At 41.1% G+C, this 19,434-nt stretch overlaps 1 protein-coding gene across 20 annotated transcripts in view; it reads right to left on the reverse strand.

Moving 5' to 3' along the window:
• Window positions 1-486: 486 nt before the first annotated feature.
• The window catches only part of LOC126299110 (uncharacterized), a 285,821-nt gene continuing 266,873 nt past the window's right edge, over window positions 487-19,434 (reverse strand). For all 20 annotated transcript variants that reach the window (XM_049990801.1, XM_049990795.1, XM_049990804.1 and 17 more), the window contains one exon: window positions 487-8,921. In XM_049990801.1, coding sequence (XP_049846758.1) covers window positions 8,594-8,921 — 328 coding nt within the window. In that variant the 3' untranslated portion in view covers window positions 487-8,593. The remainder of the gene's footprint in view (window positions 8,922-19,434) is intronic.

Genomic DNA, 19,434 nt, shown 5'->3' on the forward strand with positions numbered 1-19,434 from the left:
ACAAACGACTTTATGCAGCTGTACGAGAAGTGAGAAAATCATGGCCTGTAACTTCCCCGCTATCATCCAAAAAAGGAGTGTGTATTATTTCAAATAAACAATGACACAGCGAGTAAGTGAAAAGACGTAGTTCACTAATATGTGTTTAAAGTAAAATACAACTAATTTATATTTAATTACCAGTTGAAATCTCAGAATACATTCCTTGGTCGACAAGTAGTCAATTCTTACCAACTCCACAAATCGCTAAATAATCCAAATAAGTTCAGTTTTGGAGCGTAGCCTTGTTGAAATCAACTGAAATGTGTCACAGGTATTTGTCTTTGTTGGTTCGCCCTTGGACGAGTTAGAAGCAAGTTTTATTTGTTATTAACTCCACTGCTTAAAAAATATGCTAAAAACCAACAAAAATTAACAATTCGTTTTTTTTAAATAATGTTAAAAAAATTACAAAAGTCGATGCACCAACCAATCGATACAAGACAATACACACATACAAACATTTATTGACAGATTTCACGAAATATACATTATCTATGTGACAGTGTGATATGGTAAAATATCAGTACACACATCAGTACTACATGTAATAACCAGGCATGGTCAACGTGACTCTGAGTGATGATACATTTATTTTATGTTATTTAGAAATACGTATAAATGATAACAACGTTTTACAAAATCAAAATAAAAAATAACATACACTAGTGACACCCATAATCAATGAATACCGGCGCTAAACTTTCCTATCTATACCACAACGTTTAAAACATGTAAATCATAAATCTTACTGGCCACTTGATCTTTCTGCAGCTCATGTACATATGTGTCAGTTCTCACCTTTCAGGGTGACTCCTTCAGACATTTGCAAAATGCATTTAAGAAATGGTATTGTCCATATAACTTTTCTTCGCTTAAGAGATACAAGTGACCATTTGTTTCCTTTTGACACTTACAGATATTTGTGCCATTTGTTAAAAACATTTACAGCATGTAGTGATCAAATGTCAGCAACTTTTTGTAACCTGTATAACTGAGATAGATCTCTCATTTTGACACAAACACACATTTACGACTTCAAATAAACGAATGTTGCTCCCATCATGCATTTATGCAACAATGTAAATTTTCTGTCCTATACACAATAACGGCATTCATTTAAGAATATCATTGCTATTTAGCCTTTAACAGATATATAAAAGTTTAACTGATGTAATAAACAAACGTTCTGTGTGTTTAGTATTTAGTTTCATATTTAATGAGGGTCAGGCTCAATCACGCTTGTTGATCCACCCAGAAATATTTTCACTGAGTGTTCACATGAATCTATATCCAACTGCCATATATGGCTTTATTTTTGACACATATGTATTTTATGAAACACACCATCTTTACATTTATCAGATATAAAGGTTTACAACAGATTAATGACAGTCGTGACCATCTTCCCTTTATACCAGTACACAATTAATGGACGCCACTGCATATCATATTTCTTCATACACATACAACCAAATATTGAAAACGTGTGGTTTAGAAAGTTCGAGGACCACCTCACATTCATGGATTTACAGAATGTCACTATCCATCTATCATTTTAAACACATAAATATTTACAAGATATAACTGACATATACTCTTGTACACATACTCTGTAAGTTATTAACAAATTATAGCAGCCCTCTTCGCATTTGGTGGCTGCACACACACACACACACACACACACACACACACACACACACACACACACACACACACACACACACACACACACACACACACACTGAGACACACACATATATACATATATTTATTTACAAAGTTTATTTTTTTCAGCTATATATGCTCATTATAAATTATATAATTAATAAATAAACCCAGTGTTCATATTTCCTTTACTTCACAAACACTTGTGACATGTATGTCACAGTCATAATCCCTCCCCCCCCCCCATACACACACACACACACACACACACACACACACACACACACACACACACACACACACACACACGCGCGCGCGCGCGCGCGCGCGCGCGCGCGCGCGCTTTTCTTTTAACATATCAACCTTAACAGAATTAACTTAACGAATATGAGCATCAAATTAGTCTTCATAAATGCTTAATTAACAAACTTTTGTTTTTCACATACATTTACATTTCTTAATTTAATAGCATCAACGAACACTTAATATTGACGTAGGTGTAAATGCTAATATTGATTACTCCTTGTGACACACAAACATTTAAGACAAGGAACTAACATATATCAGCATCCACCTGGCCTGTACTAAGTATGCGTTGTGTTTGTCCCCCTCTGCTTTTGACATGTGTAACAATTTACAGTGGGTTGCCAAGAAATTTGATAGACACATGGAGTTTATGTAATCACTATAGCAGTGTGATCTACTTTTGACAAAACATTTATTACAGATAATAATAAATTTCCACACCTTTTATATAATTAATGTGCTCCAAGTCAATGTTTTAACGCGGTAACATTTATGGCAAGTAATGAGTGTGTGCATATATATATATATATATTCGCACTGTGCAGTAATCACAGCATGTGTGCAAGTAAACAATATATATATATTTACCACTCATGTGGGTCTATGACACAATACACAAATACATGTAAAGCATATTTAGTACACCATAGGACACACTACTAGCAGTACCATGGGGAACACATGTAAAAATAATAATACATTGAACATTAAGACATTTAATTTACTTGGCTCATTATTTGCTAGCTGCTGCAAGTTTGTAGACCCCATCCAGTAATATAGTGCATATAAATACTTGTAAACAATTTTGAGTACATTCACCATTAAGACATTTAGTATACTTGGAGCTGCTTCAGTAGCTGCTGCGAGTTTGTATATATAATCCAGTAATGTAGTGCAATTAATTACTTGAAGACATGTTTGACGATGTGGTGGATACATATTATGTCAGGTAACATTTGTGATCATAAGATTTTATAAACCTATAAGCAGTGCTGACACTGCAAGGCTCTTCACGACAATTTTAGTAAAGAAAGGAGTAAATATTCTCCAAACTACTTGCATCGTCTACTGACTCCATATAACCGACTATAACCTCTCAGAAAATCACTCAGTTTTGAAAAAATGTAGTACAAATGTAAATTCAATAGCGACAATTCTCCTGGACCCACTGAAGTACAAGAATGTGTACATATAAATCTGAAACATACAAAAAATTTATACCATATTTGTCAAAAATCTGGATTTTATGTAAATCTGAAACTAGGCAAAACGACAGCTACCTTTGCATGTTACACACCAGTCCACAGCCTCGCTTCAGGTAGTCATCCATAATAAAAATTGATCGAAAAGTTGAGAATTGTTTAGGGAAGATATTTTATTTTGATAAATGGAGAGGTTGTAATTAATTTGCGGTCAATATCATCGATGGAACAAAGTACATCTGATGACTCATGAAAATTACGCAAATGCAAATATGGACCCAATGAAGGTCTCGTCATAGACCGAAATCGATAGTCTCTAATAAACTACACAGTTACAGCTGTGTAATGCATTATGCAGTTCTCCACAAAAAACTTCATTAGCGATTTATGGAACCCATAATTCCATGCTACTAAAAAACAGCGTTATATGTTACGGTTACCATAATTATTAGTATTATTAACATGGATATCCATTGTAAATTCCATTGACCTCAGACTGATCAGTGACAGCAAGAATTACACCTCCAATTGCTATTGAGCATCAGTGTTGCTATAGACACTACAATGCAGTGCTTGTATCTTACAATGTACTATACTGTGTCCGTCAGACATTTATAAAAACACAGACCTTGTAAAACAGTATTTCACGTCCACGCAACATTGTAAGAGTAACAATGCTGGAACTTGGTGACAGGTGGAAATTTGCGTCGGTCCTGGCGGTAGGCGTTCGCGGATGGCCGAGGTGGGTTAGGCGACCGCTAGCCTAGAGCAGGAAATCCGGGCTGGAGCATCAGTCCGGCAGACCTGGAGTCTGATCACATTCGCAGTGTGAATACATTTCTTGTACTAGATATAAACAGTCCATCTTGCTATTATATTGTGACGTACAGCCCGCTGTCTCGTGAGACTAGAGGTTATTCACAGTCGGAGCCAGTCATCTCGCCGCATTCATCACTGTTAGTCTAGGACAAGATCCACCTGAGCGAGATACTGAGCTTCAGAAAATTTTCTGAAATCCATTACGCAGATGTTAAGCCAGTTCTTGATATGAGTCTCCAAACAATGTACAAACGCTTATATTGCATAAACAGATATAACAAAACTTCCACGATTCTTAGAGGCATTATTTTACACTGTTTTACCTCAAACCTTACAGTACATGACCATGTGGTGACAGGAATGGCATTTTCTCACTAAAGTTTAGCAATTTTTTTTGTGTTATACAGGACAGTGAGAAACAGTATGAAAACTTGTAAGAGTGTTGCAGGGTAGGTTGTGTAGAGGAATAATTGCTTAAAAAATCGATACGTTACTAAGTTAATTAGCATTGAAGTTAGCCAATCAGGTCGCTGCGCGTGTAATTCCAGAGGCCTGCCAAAGACGGTGTCGGCAAACATATTCTTAGTTTGGTTTGCCACAAACGAACAAGAGAGTGATACAAACATTGGACGTGGGGCGGTAGCAAGGATCGAACCCGCAACAAGGCTGAGCACTCTCGTGGGCTATCATCTACACTATGAGAACAACAAATACAAGTTTTGTCTGGCGGGCAGCTTGAATTTACGTGCTATTGCGTGATTGGCTAACTACAATGCCAATTCACGTGGAATCGGCGCAACTTATAAATTTTTTTCTTAACAATTATTTCTCAGCACGACCTATTCTGAAATTCCCTTAACAGCTTTACAGACTGTTATTCACCAACCTGTGTATCATCTAGCAAACAGCAACGACTTCAGTTCTTGGTATTTGTCCTCTGGAGAATCCTATACTTACGTTCAAATGGCTCTGAGCACTATGGGACTTAACAGCTATGGTCATCAGTCCCCTAGAACTTAGAACTACTTAAAACTAACTAACCTAAGGACATCACACAACACCCAATCATCACGAGGCAGAGACCTTACGTTCATTCATGTCTTATAGTTCTTATAAACAAATCTTCTATTCATGCTTAGCGAGTTTGAAAATAGTGATCGCCCTGTTAAGGTGATATAACGTTCTCACAAAAGGTAATTTGTCGACAATGTGACTCCAGAATTTGAGTGAGCTCCGTGCTATAAATTTGTAAACACTTATTCGTCTGCTGTGAATTCCACTACATGTTATTCATGAATCCATAAACATATTAGCATCTACTGTGTGTGTAATAAATACAACTACTATTTAGAAGTGTTACTGAAAATTAAAGGAATAATTAGTTCTGCACTTAAGGTGTCAGTGACTCTCGCGGTGAAATCATGAAGGCTGGTAGAGTGAGGAAACAATAACGTGACAACAGGCCGCGAGAGGAAACAGGCGAAAAGTTATAAGGGGGCCGTGTCCACCCGCTGCGCCGATTTCGTCCAGATTGATGGTATATGGAGGGTTTGTCCAGAAATGAAAGTGAAAGACGTTGAAACTCTAGATGGTCAAGGATTTGGAAAAAATAGCAGTTTGGGTGCTGGTTGGGTGAGGCATGAGGCGTTCATGTTAGCAAAGTTTCCAGAAAGAGCTTGGCACAATGGGAGGAGTACAGAAGGGTATTGGGAGGGCCATAAGATTTCAATTTTTACGTTACATTCGCTGCAAACAAACAAAAATAATGCTCAATATATTGGATTTATTAATATTTTCATAAAAGGCATGAAAAAGAATGGTGAACGAATACTTGGGCTTGCAAATAAATTCGAGGAAGGGGACGTAGGTGTACACAAGAACTTCGTATATAAAATTAGGTTGTTTTATTATTTTAGCGTTGATGATTTACACATGCAGGGTTGATATTCATCGGAAAAAACTGGGAAGTCTACTGTTCATGTGAAAATAAAAGTAACGGAATACGAATTTTTGGACGCTTTAATTGAAAACCCTTCCTGGAAAATTACTTGCAGAGTCCTTGTGGGCGGTGTAAGTACATTTCTTGAAAAACATGTGCAATGTCGATTTCTTTTCTTTTTCTTTCCAGACCATTTATGAAGATGTTATTAAATTCAAAACATTGAGCACTATTCCCGTTTATTTGCAATGTGTGTAATGTAAAAACTGAACAAGTAAAGATGGGTTTCTACGTTGGGGCACAACCTCACGACCCTCAGAATACCTTTCCGCATTCTTTCCCATGTACCAACTGCTGCCTGGAAACTACGCTAACATGAACAGCACACGCCTCATAAAAAATGCCGTTTTTTTCGAAACGCCTGGCCATCTGGAACTCCCATTTGTAGTCTAACCCTGCATACACGATAAACTTGGACTACATCGGTGGTGATGAGTAGGTGCGGTCTTCTTGTTACATCGCCGATGGGATACGACCAGATCAAAGGAGCAATCCCACCTCCCTTTTCACCATGAGCAGTTTTTTGAATCATATTCCTGTTAACGCCTGCTGTCCGGCTGCATAGCTGAGTGGTGATGGCGGCAGAATGCCACGCGTGGGGCCTGGGATCGATTCCCGGCTGGGTCGGAGATTAACTCCGCGCGGGGACTTCATGTTCTGTTGTCTTCATCATCATATCATCCTCCTCGACACGCAATTCGCCAGAGTATCGTCAACTAAATAGGCTTGTACAAGGCGACTGGTCTACCCGACGGGAGGCCCTCTCAATACGACATTTGATTTCATTTCATTAACACCTACTGCATCCAAAGTTAAATACTTAAAAAAAATTTAAAGCCTAAACATTATTGTCGGCTGGTGAGAACGGGTAATGTGCCCAACTGACGCCAATCGTGTAGCAGCAAGTGTCATTCCCAATGTGGGCGACTGTGCGCTAGAATGATGGTGAAATTTAAGCCTCGAGAGACGAAAGTGTAATGCAACGTTACCACTCTGTCAGTTGGCTAATTGATGACAATAAAACCGGTCTGAAGATGAATAAAGCTGGAACAACACGAAGTGGTAACGGTGCATCAACAACGTGAAGAATTCACAATTCGGTCGAAAGTAGCCAACACGAATCAGTTCGACAAAGTGCACGTGTATACAGTATTGTTGATTAGGTACCAGTCGCATGGATACGGTTTTAAGAAACGGTAATCTTAAAAGGAGACGTAATAGTGAAGGATGAGGACTCTTAGCCAGTAATAGTTACAAGAGTTTTGACAACGAATTTTAATTAGTGCAAAAAAGTTACGAAAGTACACACCGTGCTACGATGGTGTGGGAAGTTTCCACTGAGCAATGGATGGGAGAAGGAGAGTAACAGACGTGTTCTCCTCGTCACACTTTAATGACATGATGTTCGCAGATGCTGAGATGTTTGGAAACAGTGTTTTGTAATAAAGAAAACCAGGAAACATCGAAATATTAGAAAAAATAGTTCAGAAAAAGTTTCTACCTTCTGTAGTCTCCATCACCAGTAAGCATCGTGCGACGTCATATTTTTTTTTTTTTTTTTTTTTTTTTACTTTAAGCTGTTACGCGGACGACTGTTAGCTTGAAACAATCGAGGAACTAAAGTACTGAATAGGTTTTTAGTCTGAGAAATGCCTTTTCAGCTCTCTTCGATTTGTATTTGTTATCAAATATATCAATTGCAACTTTTAGTCATATTTATGTCTCACTCTTTATAACTGAGAAATCCTAGTAGAATTCGATTTTTTCTGTTACCACATCTTATTATAACACATTAACTTTCAATTTTTGTTACGTTAGTATAAAGAAAAACAATAACACACATGCGGTTTTCTGGGCCGCTTTATTCGTCACAAATTCAGTTCGTACAAAACGGGTATCTCGTTATTAAAGTGAAGTGAGGCAGAGGACAGATGCCAATCAGAGATGCTATATGTAATGTAGTTCCTAAGTGTGTAGTTAATAGTAAGTCTCAAATTTATGGTCCGCTTTGCGTTATTGACTATCCGCGTAAATTTTATACACAAGTGGTAGTATAAAATGCAATGGTAGCTGATCTTGTTCGTGAAAATACGAAATTTATGTCAAAATTCCAAATCTTCTTTTTTTCAAAATACAGTAAAATATTCCGATTTTCATTTATGGACCTTATTTCCGCTTTTTGGTACAGTCTGTTTTTCCGTCACAGAGCACCAATAAACGGAAGCAGGATCGTGAGCTATGTTCGGCTCTTTCTACCGTTAACCTTCTTCCTGTAGCTTGCTGCAAGGTAGGGACCTAGACACTTTTCGTATGTAATTTTTCTAGATCAGTTTTCCATTTTTCTGGGGGCGTTTTTCTGTAGCTTGCTGTGGCCGAGAAAAGTAGTCACTTAATGTGCATAGTTTTTCTGAAGCAGTTTTCCATTTTTGCTGGCGGACATCATTTGACACAGATTGGGCAGCTTAGTCATCATCTTCGTCTTCCTCCTCCAGCTCGACCTCCTCTAAAGTGGCCTCCAGCTGGTGCATGACGCTGGCGGCGGTGGCCGCAGCGGCGAAGCTCAGAAAATCCACGGCAGCAGGCGGTAGGGCACCAGACGACAGTAGGCTTGCCAGCTGCTCCCGTATTTCTGCTGACACTTCTCCTCGTCCCTGTAGACCCGATGGACCAGGAGCAGGGTCAGGAAGATCACGTACAGGAACGGCAGAATTCCCAGGCCCATCGCCGGCAGCGACCACGCTAGAGCGCTCAGGATCTCGAACGTGTAGTTGAGGTGGCGAGCCACCCCCCAGCTCCCTGACACCAGAAGCCGCGTTCGATGTACTCGGCCCTGTTTGTCCTTGTACTCTGCTTCCAGAAACTCCGCCGGACGACCCCACAGATGACATCTAAACAACAACACTTCGCGTTAGTACCAACTGCGAGTCCCTCTAGGAGTGTCAGCAAATAAAATGGTTCAAATGGCTCTGAGCACTATGGGACTTAACATCTGTGGTCATCAGTCCCCTAGAACTTACAACTACTTAAACCTATCTAACCTAAGGACATCACACACATCCATGCCCGAGGCAGGATTCGAACCTGCGACCGGAGCGGTCACGCGGTTCCAGGCTGAAGCGCCTTTAACCGCACGGCCACACTGGCCGGCGGCAGCAAATAAAGTAGGCCACTTAGTTACACGTTGCATAGATCATTTGAGCGAATATTTTATCGAAATGATGTGGAACGAGTCAGTTTACAGGATGTGTATAGGGGAAAGTGGCCCAAAATGACACAGAAGGGCAAAACGACGTAGTGGTTTTTTCTTAACTTTGGCAGCTGGCAGAATGATAGTGTTTGGTTTACTCGATTGCTTGTGGTGGCTACACTTTGCCGTTAATCATTTCCTGCTTCTATTCGCTGGGGTGAGACGTGGGAAACTACTTTCGAAGTTAAATATACCAATATTTCTGTTAAGAAACTTTTAAAATTGTGCAGTATTGACTATCTGTGTGGAAGATTTACTATCAGGTGGATATTTTACAAAAGTAAATCTTTAAATCTGTAGCAATATTTTGATTGTGTGTTTGTTAGTTTTCGAGCTTATGACCAAGGATTACATTTGTGCCGAAGAGGGTAAAATGACACAGGACTCTGTTGTTTTTGCGCTGCTCCATCACGTAGCTTATCGATTGCTGAAACGCAGTGTGTCTGTTCATAAAAAGCCTATTAGAAATTAAAACAGTAACTAGCAACAATAAATAGTATTTTTTATATCTGAGTAGTAAGGCTCTAATTTCCTGGAAATAATTTGCCATAAATTTTGGTATATCTTAAGAGTTCACATTGTTAATTTGTTAGGATTACAGTTCTAATCCTTAATTAAGGCACGATATATGTTCATTCTGTAACTTATTCTTACATTAATAATTTAGTAGTACAAATAAAGGAATAACTTTGCCAAGTGAAAGGGTGTATCATTTAGCGGCACAAGGTAATCCAGAATGACATGCTGACAACATTTTTGAAATAATGAATGCATAGTGAAACTAATTATTTTACACTGAATTTCTTTATGACATGCTACTCTAGAAACCTCAGTCTAACGTAAAATTGCATGTATATAATTTTAATTGGCATACATGGACTGTGAGAAATAATTAACTTTTTTAATTTAATTTTGTCCATATTTTGCAGCTTAAAACGTGACTGTATTCAAAACATTGGAGGTATGAATTAAACAACGCCTTCGGTCACAACTTTTTCGTGTTTTATTAACTACACGATACATTTCGGACCCAGTGGGTCCATCATCAGGTGTAATTTGTCTCATTCAGGAGAAGAAATAAAACATGTATTCATGTATTAAGACAAATTACACCTGACGATGGACCTACAGGGTCTGAAATGGATCTTGTAGTTAATAAAACACGAAAAAGTTGCGAATGAAGGCGTTGTTTAATTTATACCTGCAATGATCTTTTAAGTATGAAATTTTCGTCCACTGTCCCCTACATGAATAGTTAAAATTAATCAACACATTACCATTTTATTCCTATTCATGCAACTACACTTCAAAACAAGTGTTTTTTAATGGCTACCAGTTTGTAAGAAGAGATTCGTCGATGATATAGAAGGAGTTGTCCAGGAGATATGATTTTAAATTATACACTCCTGGAAATTGAAATAAGAACACCGTGAATTCATTGTCCCAGGAAGGGGAAACTTTATTGACACATTCCTGGGGTCAGATACATCACATGATCACACTGACAGAACCACAGGCACATAGACACAGGCAACAGAGCATGCACAATGTCGGCACTAGTACACTGTATATCCACCTTTCGCAGCAATGCAGGCTGCTATTCTCCCATGGAGACGATCGTAGAGATGCTGGATGTACTCCTGTGGAACGGCTTGCCATGCCATTTCCACCTGGCGCCTCAGTTGGACCAGCGTTCGTGCTGGACGTGCAGACCGCGTGAGACGACGCTTCAACCAGTCCCAAACATGCTCAATGGGGGACAGATCCGGAGATCTTGCTGGCCAGGGTAGTTGACTTACACCTTCTAGAGCACGTTGGGTGGCACGGGATACATGCGGACGTGCATTGTCCTGTTGGAACACCATGATGCCGGGTGTTGGCCCTGTGTGCCTCGATCGTATGCAGTCCTGATTGTGGCACTCACCTGCACGGCGCCAAACACGCATACGACCATCATTGGCACCAAGGCAGAAGCGAATCTCATCGCTGAAGACGACACGTCTCCATTCGTCCCTCCATTCACGCCTGTCGCGACACCACTGGAGGCGGGCTGCACGATGTTGGGGCGTGAGCGGAAGACGGCCTAACGGTGTGCGGGACCGTAGCCCAGCTTCATGGAGACGGTTGCGAATGGTCCTCGCCGATACCCCAGGAGCAACAGTGTCCCTAATTTTCTGGCAAGTGGCGGTGCGGTCCCCTACGGCACTGCGTAGGATCCTACGGTCTTGGCGTGCATCCGTGCGTCGCTGCGGTCCGGTCCCAGGTCGACGGGCACGTGCACCTTCCGCCGACCACTGGCGACAATATCGATGTACTGTGGAGACCTCACGCCCCACGTGTTGAGCAATTCGGCGGTACGTCCACCCGGCCTCCCGCATGCCCACTATACGCCCTCGCTCAAAGTCCGTCAACTGCACATACGGTTCACGTCCACGCTGTCGCGGCATGCTACCAGTGTTAAAGACTGCGATGGAGTTCCGTATGCCACGGCAAACTGGCTGATACTGATGGCGTCTGTGCACAATGCTGCGCAGCTAGCGCCATTCGACGGCCAACACAGCAGTTCCTGGTGTGTCCGCTGTGCCGTGCGTGTGATCATTGCTTGTACAGCCCTCTCGCAGTGTCCGGAGCAAGTATGGTGGGTCTGACACACCGGTGTCAATGTGTTCTTTTTTCCATTTCCAGGAGTGTATTTAAAACTGGTTTCGCTATCTGTCAGACAGTTTATGTTATTGGTCATATGATCAAAAATTTTTTACTGCTGCGCATTGAGCTCCTCTCTGAGCCACCGAATGCATTAGCAATGGGAATAAAGGTGATTTCTCCGTCTAGTGTTGTAGGTATGGGTATCACTATCCTTCTCAAATTGTGATGGGTTAGTTATGACGAATTTCACTAGCGAAAATATGTATTGTGACAGTGCAGTTAAAATGCCTAGCTCCTGCAAGGGGTACCTACATAGTAAGACACCACATATTATTCTCACTAGTCGCTTTTGTACAATCAGAACTTTTTTCTAATTGATGAGTTACCACAGAAATTTTTCCGTACAACATTATTGAATGGAAATATGCACAATATGTCACGAGTCTCATACGTTTGTTTCCAAGATTAGCAATTATAGGAAGAGCAAAAATAGCTTAACTTAACTGTTTGAGAAATTCAGAGCTATGCTTCTTCTAGTTCACGTTTTCATCGCTACACATTCCCCAGAATTTGGAACTATCTACCCCATTTACTGAGTCTTGCTCATGTGTTACATCAGTTATTGATATGACTCTATCTGTTGTACAGGACTAAATGTAGTGTGTTTTCTTCAAAATTTATGGGTGGTTCATTCTCAGGCAACCACTTAAGAATTCTTTGAAAAATATGATTTACCAATCTTCAGTTGCTTTCTCCCTAATGGGATTGATAATAATACTAGTCTGCAAAAAGTACCAATTTTGCTTATTGAAAGTTAAGTGGAAGGTCGTTATATATATATAAAAATAAGAGTCGACCCAAAATTGAACCTTGTGGTACTCCTTTCGTGAATTTTTTTTTTTCTTTTTTGTAGCTTGGTCACCAAAATTTTCTACCTTTCCGACATTATCTGAGTTATTCAGCACAACCTTTTGCATTCTGTTTGTGAAGACACATATCATAGTGGCGTAGACCTATTACGAGGCTCACACCGACACTAATATCTCCCACTTTTTTGTTGACTTTGCACATAAGAGAAAGATTAAGTTGGTGTAGTACTAATTTATAATAATATATGCTATCATGGCTGAATTTTAAGCTCTATTCCCGTGCTTGTAGAAGATAACAACGAATTATTGTCTGTGACACTCATATAACAAATTATATAGGTTAGGAATATGTTGATATCAGACTTCCTTCTTGTTTAGATTACATATGTAATTCACCGTTTTTACTTCCCTGTAGCTGTCACAGAAATCAACCTCAAGCCTAAATTAATACAACGTGTTCCTTGCGACACAGGGTTGTTAGGGAAACATCTAAATTGAATTCTGGTTTACAATATAGGCTTTCAACTACATACTCCGATAAAACAGTGACATATTCCCTTACGTTTTCCACTTACCACTGCTGTAGCTGACGTGCCTTGATTGATTTTCATTGGCCTGCTAAATTTTTGTTGTTGTAGTTATTGTTTTCATTTTTTAATATTATCAATGTACATCGATAAAATTTTGTGAAGTTTGGCCTGGAAAACCATTTGGTGTGATTTGCTGTTTATAGATTGTGTTGCGTGTTTCTAATAGCATTTCGTTACCTTTTCTCGCGTTCGTTAGTGAATTCTGAATGTTATTGTATTGATGTGGCTTAGACACATTGTTCCACTGTACATTTGAGGAACACCGTCCAAGCAGAGCCGCACATGAACGAACCATTTCCTTTGATGTACCGACACTTCGGGGAACTTATTCGTTTTGCGTGGAGTGGCGCGGTTTTACGTCAAACCGGACGCACCACTCTGCGCTGAAGCCCTTGCTTGGTTTTACGCGGCAAACACACACACACACACATACACACACACACCACACACACTCTTTCTCTCTCTTTCTCAAACACACAAAATGAAAACACTTTCGACAAAATTCATAATTCACGGCCGCTAGTCTAAAACAAAACAGTAAAACAAACGATTGCTAACAGCGTATCTGAAACATAAATGTGCAGTGAAACAGCACGCCGAGTCATATCAACATGCAAACATTCAGAATTCACCAGCGAGCATGTGAAAAGGTAACGAAATGCTGTTAAAAATACGCAACACAATCTATGAATAGCAAATCACATCAAATTATTTTCCAAACCAAAACACCGCGAAATTTTACAGATCTCCACAGATCATTTTAAACATAAAAACAATACCAACGACACATTCAGAAGGCAAATAAAAACCAAGTACTGCTCACGGCATGTCAATTACAGCAGTGGTAAGCGTCAAAAAAGTGGCATATACCACTCTTTTTCCGGAATATAGAGGGGGTTTCACAATTCATGTCACATACTTCTAGACATTGTAGACGGGACTTAGTAGATCAAGCTTTACGTAGGAGTACACGTCCGGAAACGTCATCCAACGATGTTACAGAGCGCCGGCGCCTTTATTGTATGTATATACAGGTAATTCCGTGACGGTGCTACAAACTCTCTAGGATGATGGAGAACGATAAAAGTATAAATGAGAGCCTGTGTTGAGAACGGCAACAAATATATATATAATTCAAACTTTTCCACCCGCCGTCCCACAGGGTCCCTGTCCGCAAATGAGTGAGCCGAAAGTCATAAGCGGAAAACGTTCTTATAACTCTGACAGTGGAATACGTATACTGGTACTGTTGTTGTTAAGATTTTATGGTACGCAACTTTCAGAGGTGGTAGTATGGACCAAACTAGGAAAAAATGTCCAGTAACATGTACTCTAAAGTGATGTGAGAGGAACTATGAGCAGTTGTTCATCTTCACTACCGTGAAACACATCTCTATTGAACAAGTGCTCATAGCTCTTAAGGTATGCGTTTTGGAGCCCATGCTTACTAGAAACTTCGTCTTGTTTTGGTCCATCCTTCCACCTCTGAAAGATGCCTGCCATAGAATCTGAGCAACAGCATTACCACTACATATATACCATTGCCAGAAGTATCAGAATGGTTTTCGCCTATAATTTTCGCCTCGTTCGTTTCCAGTAGAGGGACCCTTGCCTCAAATTTATACATTTATTCTTCTCCATCATTCTAGAAAGTTTGTAACAAGATAAGAGAATCAGCTATATACAAACATTTAAAGGCGCCGGCGCCTGTTACTTTGACGTTCTATTGCGTAGTTGGATGGCGTTTTCGAACATGGGTTCCTGCGTTCCTTGATCTACTGAGTCCCCCCTACAACCTCAATAAGTGTGTAACATGACTTGTAATCTACCTTGTGTAGTTTAACGGCTACGTGCTGGACAAAATTTCAATTCAGATGTTGTACTAACATACCTGTCTTGCAAATGAAAGATCTTTCAATTTAGACTGTTGGCTGATTTCTGTTGGCAGCTACAAGGCACACATAAGGTAAAAAGAAATTACAAAAAAAACCACTGGAACATGGCGCAGGTAGGACTCGTGCTCCGAGGGTTCTTTGCAAACTTACCTCTGTATTTAGATAGTTCATCTATAGGCTTTGATGATTGAGTTTGCGAGTATCAAAACATGCGAGACGAATAACAGTATCTTTTGACTGCACTGACGTAGAAACTTCAATTTTTGACACCGCCAAGAGACCTTAGATATTAGAATTTTTTAGAAATTTGCTGAGAAGAAAGGGTCTTAACAGATTGACAGATTGACAGACAGACAGACGGACAACGAATGGGGGAAAAAATTTATGCGATTTGTGTAAAATATTTGTATGTGATAGAGTTAAAAATTAACAATTTACGGATCTTTTCGTTACTTATACTGTACAACCTTGCTTCTTGTCAAATTTCATGATTCTAGGTCAGTGGGAAGTACTCTATAGGTTTTGATGAGTGAGTTTGAGAGGATCAAAGTTTGTGACATAAATGGCCGTAGCTTTTGATTGCCTTCCCATAGAAACTTAATTTTTTTATAACGGCAATGGATCGTCTGCCTTAGTATTTGACATAAATTGAAACTCGATGCCTCCACTCGTTCCTGGGAAAAATGGTCTCAGTAGACGGTCAAGCTAACAGCTAACAGCAAATAATACTTTTATGTGATATAATTACACATTAACGGTTTTCGGGTTTTTGTCTTTACTTACGCTGTGGAAACTTGATCTTGCCAAATCTGACGACTCAACTTCATAGGTTTTGATGAGACTTTGCAAGAATCAAAATATGTGACATGAACTGTCGTACCCTTTAATTGCTTGACTTAGAAGCTTAAATGTTTTATACGGACAAGGGGCTGCAGACCTTCGTATTTCACATAAATCTCAACTTTTGCTCGTTCCTGAGAAAAAGAGGTCTTAACAGACAGACGAACAGCAAAGTGATACTATAATGGTTTCTGTTTTGCCCATTGAGGTGCGGAACCCTAAAACAGTGAAATACAGAGGTAGACTAAACAACAGCAACGTATGATGTCAATACCTTCCTAGTTTGAATTATTTCGTACATATGTGTTTCAGAAACAATAAACTAAAAAGATACTGAAGATGCTAAAACTGTGGTGAATCATGTTTGGGGATTAAACGAGCCTTCTTGCAAGAAGACAGACCCTCTTTAATTCATTATTAACACATACCAATTTATACTAATATATACTCACTACTATTAATCTTTTGCATCCTTGTGTGGAAAAGGCCACCATAATCTGCGTGACTACCTGCCACAGTAGCTACAGTCATCAAAGTACTTACAGCAAGAACCGAACCAACAAGAATAGAAAAGTCAGAATGACATCTAAATGAATTAATACCCCCAAAAAATCTATTGTTTGTTTGGCACACTAGAAACCTCAATTGTAACAGCCACCAAGAGCCCGTACACAGGATAGTATTGATGTCAGATCAGCATTGCAGAGTCCTGTTAACGTATTTATGACAGCTGGAGACAACATCCAAACGAACAGCAAAAAATTCAACGGAAGAGTAAAATTTTCGTTGAGTGATTCTGGGAAACCAAACAGGGATTTAAAAACTAAGCTTTCGATGTGTCTCAAAGAAAAGCGTATATTGCGAATATTACCAGTTTTTATGTTTAGCATGGAGACTTGGACTGTTTCATTCGAAAAGTGTTGAAAAATTGAAGGCCATTCAACAAGAAACAGTAAGACAGTTATTGGAGATTATTATACTTCTAACGATGTGCTAAGTGCAGACTGAAATACGTATAACGCCAACTGAAGATGGTTGACATCCCGAAACGCTTACTGGCATAAATAAAATACATAAAAAGTGGGTGATTGCGGTTTTTCATAAAATATTAAAGATTACTTGCTACAGTAACAGTCACATTAAGGATTTCACAACATGTTGAGAGGTGGGCAGGCGAGCTGTATACAAAATCCTGCTGCCGGATGCTAGTAAATCGCTAGCACACCATACTGCAATACCACCATCCACCATAGTGGTTGGCAGAATTTACACATGCCGTGACAATCGTTGTCACCAACTTGTCAGGACGCAGGATCGTGTAGCTACATAGCTGGCCAGAGGGACCATGAATACTTGCTTCTCAGCCAGTAACTGCACCTGTATTCATACTACAGCTCGTTCTGTTGAGCTCTCTTGATCCCACACTCGCAAGGGTACTCGCAGAGTGCAAATCATAGATCCCACACACGCAATTCTGGCAGAACTACACTCCTGGAAATGGAAAAAAGAACACAATGACACCGGTGTGTCAGACCCACCATACTTGCTCCGGACACTGCGAGAGGGCTGTACAAGCAATGATCACACGCACGGCACAGCGGACACACCAGGAACCGCGGTGTTGGCCGTCGAATGGCGCTAGCTGCGCAGCATTTGTGCACCGCCGCCGTCAGTGTCAGCCAGTTTGCCGTGGCATACGGAGCTCCATCGCAGTCTTTAACACTGGTAGCACGCCGCGACAGCGTGGACGTGAACCGTATGTGCAGTTGACGGACTTTGAGCGAGGGCTTATAGTGGGCATGCGGGAGGCCGGGTGGACGTACCGCCGAATTGCTCAACACGTGGGGCGTGAGGTCTCCACAGTACATCGGTGTTGTCGCCAGTGGTTGGCGGAAGGTGCACGTGCCCGTCGACCTGGGACCGGACCGCAGCGACGCACGGATGCACGCCAAGACCGTAGGATCCTACGCAGTGCCGTAGGGGACCGCACCGCCACTTCCCAGAAAATTAGGGACACTGTTGCTCCTGGGGTATCGGCGAGGACCATTCGCAACCGTCTCCATGAAGCTGGGCTACGGTCCCGCACACCGTTAGGCCGTCTTCCGCTCACGCCCCAACATCGTGCAGCCCGCCTCCAGTGGTGTCGCGACAGACGTGAATGGAGGGACGAATGGAGACGTGTCGTCTTCAGCGATGAGAGTCGCTTCTGCCTTGGTGCCAATGATGGTCGTATGCGTGTTTGGCGCCGTGCAGGTGAGTGCCACAATCAGGACTGCATACGACCGAGGCACACAGGGCCAACACCCGGCATCATGGTGTGGGGAGCGATCTCCTACACTGGCCGTACACCTCTGGTGATCGTCGAGGGGACACTGAATAGTGCACGGTACATCCAAACCGTCATCGAACCCATCGTTCTACCATTCCTAGACCGGCAAGGGAACTTGCTGTTCCAACAGGACAATGCACGTCCGCATGTATCCCGTGCCACCCAACGTGCTCTAGAAGGTGTAAGTCAACTACCCTGGCCAGCAAGATCTCCGGATCTGTCCCCCATTGAGCATGTTTGGGACTGGATGAAGCGTCGTCTCACGCGGTCTGCACGTCCAGCACGAACGCTGGTCCAACTGAGGCGCCAGGTGGAAATGACATGGCAAGCCGGTCCACAGGACTACATCCAGCATCTCTACGATCGTCTCCATGGGAGAATAGCAGCCTGCATTGCTGCGAAAGGTGGATATACAGTGTACTAGTGCCGACATTGTGCATGCTCTGTTGCCTGTGTCTATGTGCCTGTGGTTCTGTCAGTGTGATCATGTGATGTATCTGACCCCAGGAATGTGTCAATAAAGTTTCCCCTTCCTGGGACAATGAATTCACGGTGTTCTTATTTCAATTTCCAGGAGTGTATTAATGGTGTTTACATTCCCGAAACCTTTACGTTTGGTGTCAAATGAAAGCCAGTAAGATAGAGTGACGTTGCAGGCCAGTGATCATCTGCATCATTTGAACGTGCCGAGTGGAAACTAATTGCGCAGAATTGTTGCTCATTCTGCGACTATGTATTGACGTCAGTTGTTTGTGACACACGAAAATTTGTGCCTGACCAGGATTCGGGTCTGGATTTCCCGCTTATCGCGAAAGGTCGCCTTAATCATATGGGCAGTCCGAGCACGTCTGCAGGACCGATCCGAACTTCCATATGTCACGTAGTCATGGTCCTTATGCTTGCATAGTTAGTGATTCTCACACAGGGACACAAATATTATATTGTCATTTTAGCCCGTCGAAGGATTTTGTACTGTGAAGATACA

The sequence above is a fragment of the Schistocerca gregaria genome, chromosome X, assembly GCF_023897955.1.
Source record: "Schistocerca gregaria isolate iqSchGreg1 chromosome X, iqSchGreg1.2, whole genome shotgun sequence".
Taxonomy (NCBI): Eukaryota; Metazoa; Arthropoda; class Insecta; order Orthoptera; family Acrididae; genus Schistocerca; species Schistocerca gregaria.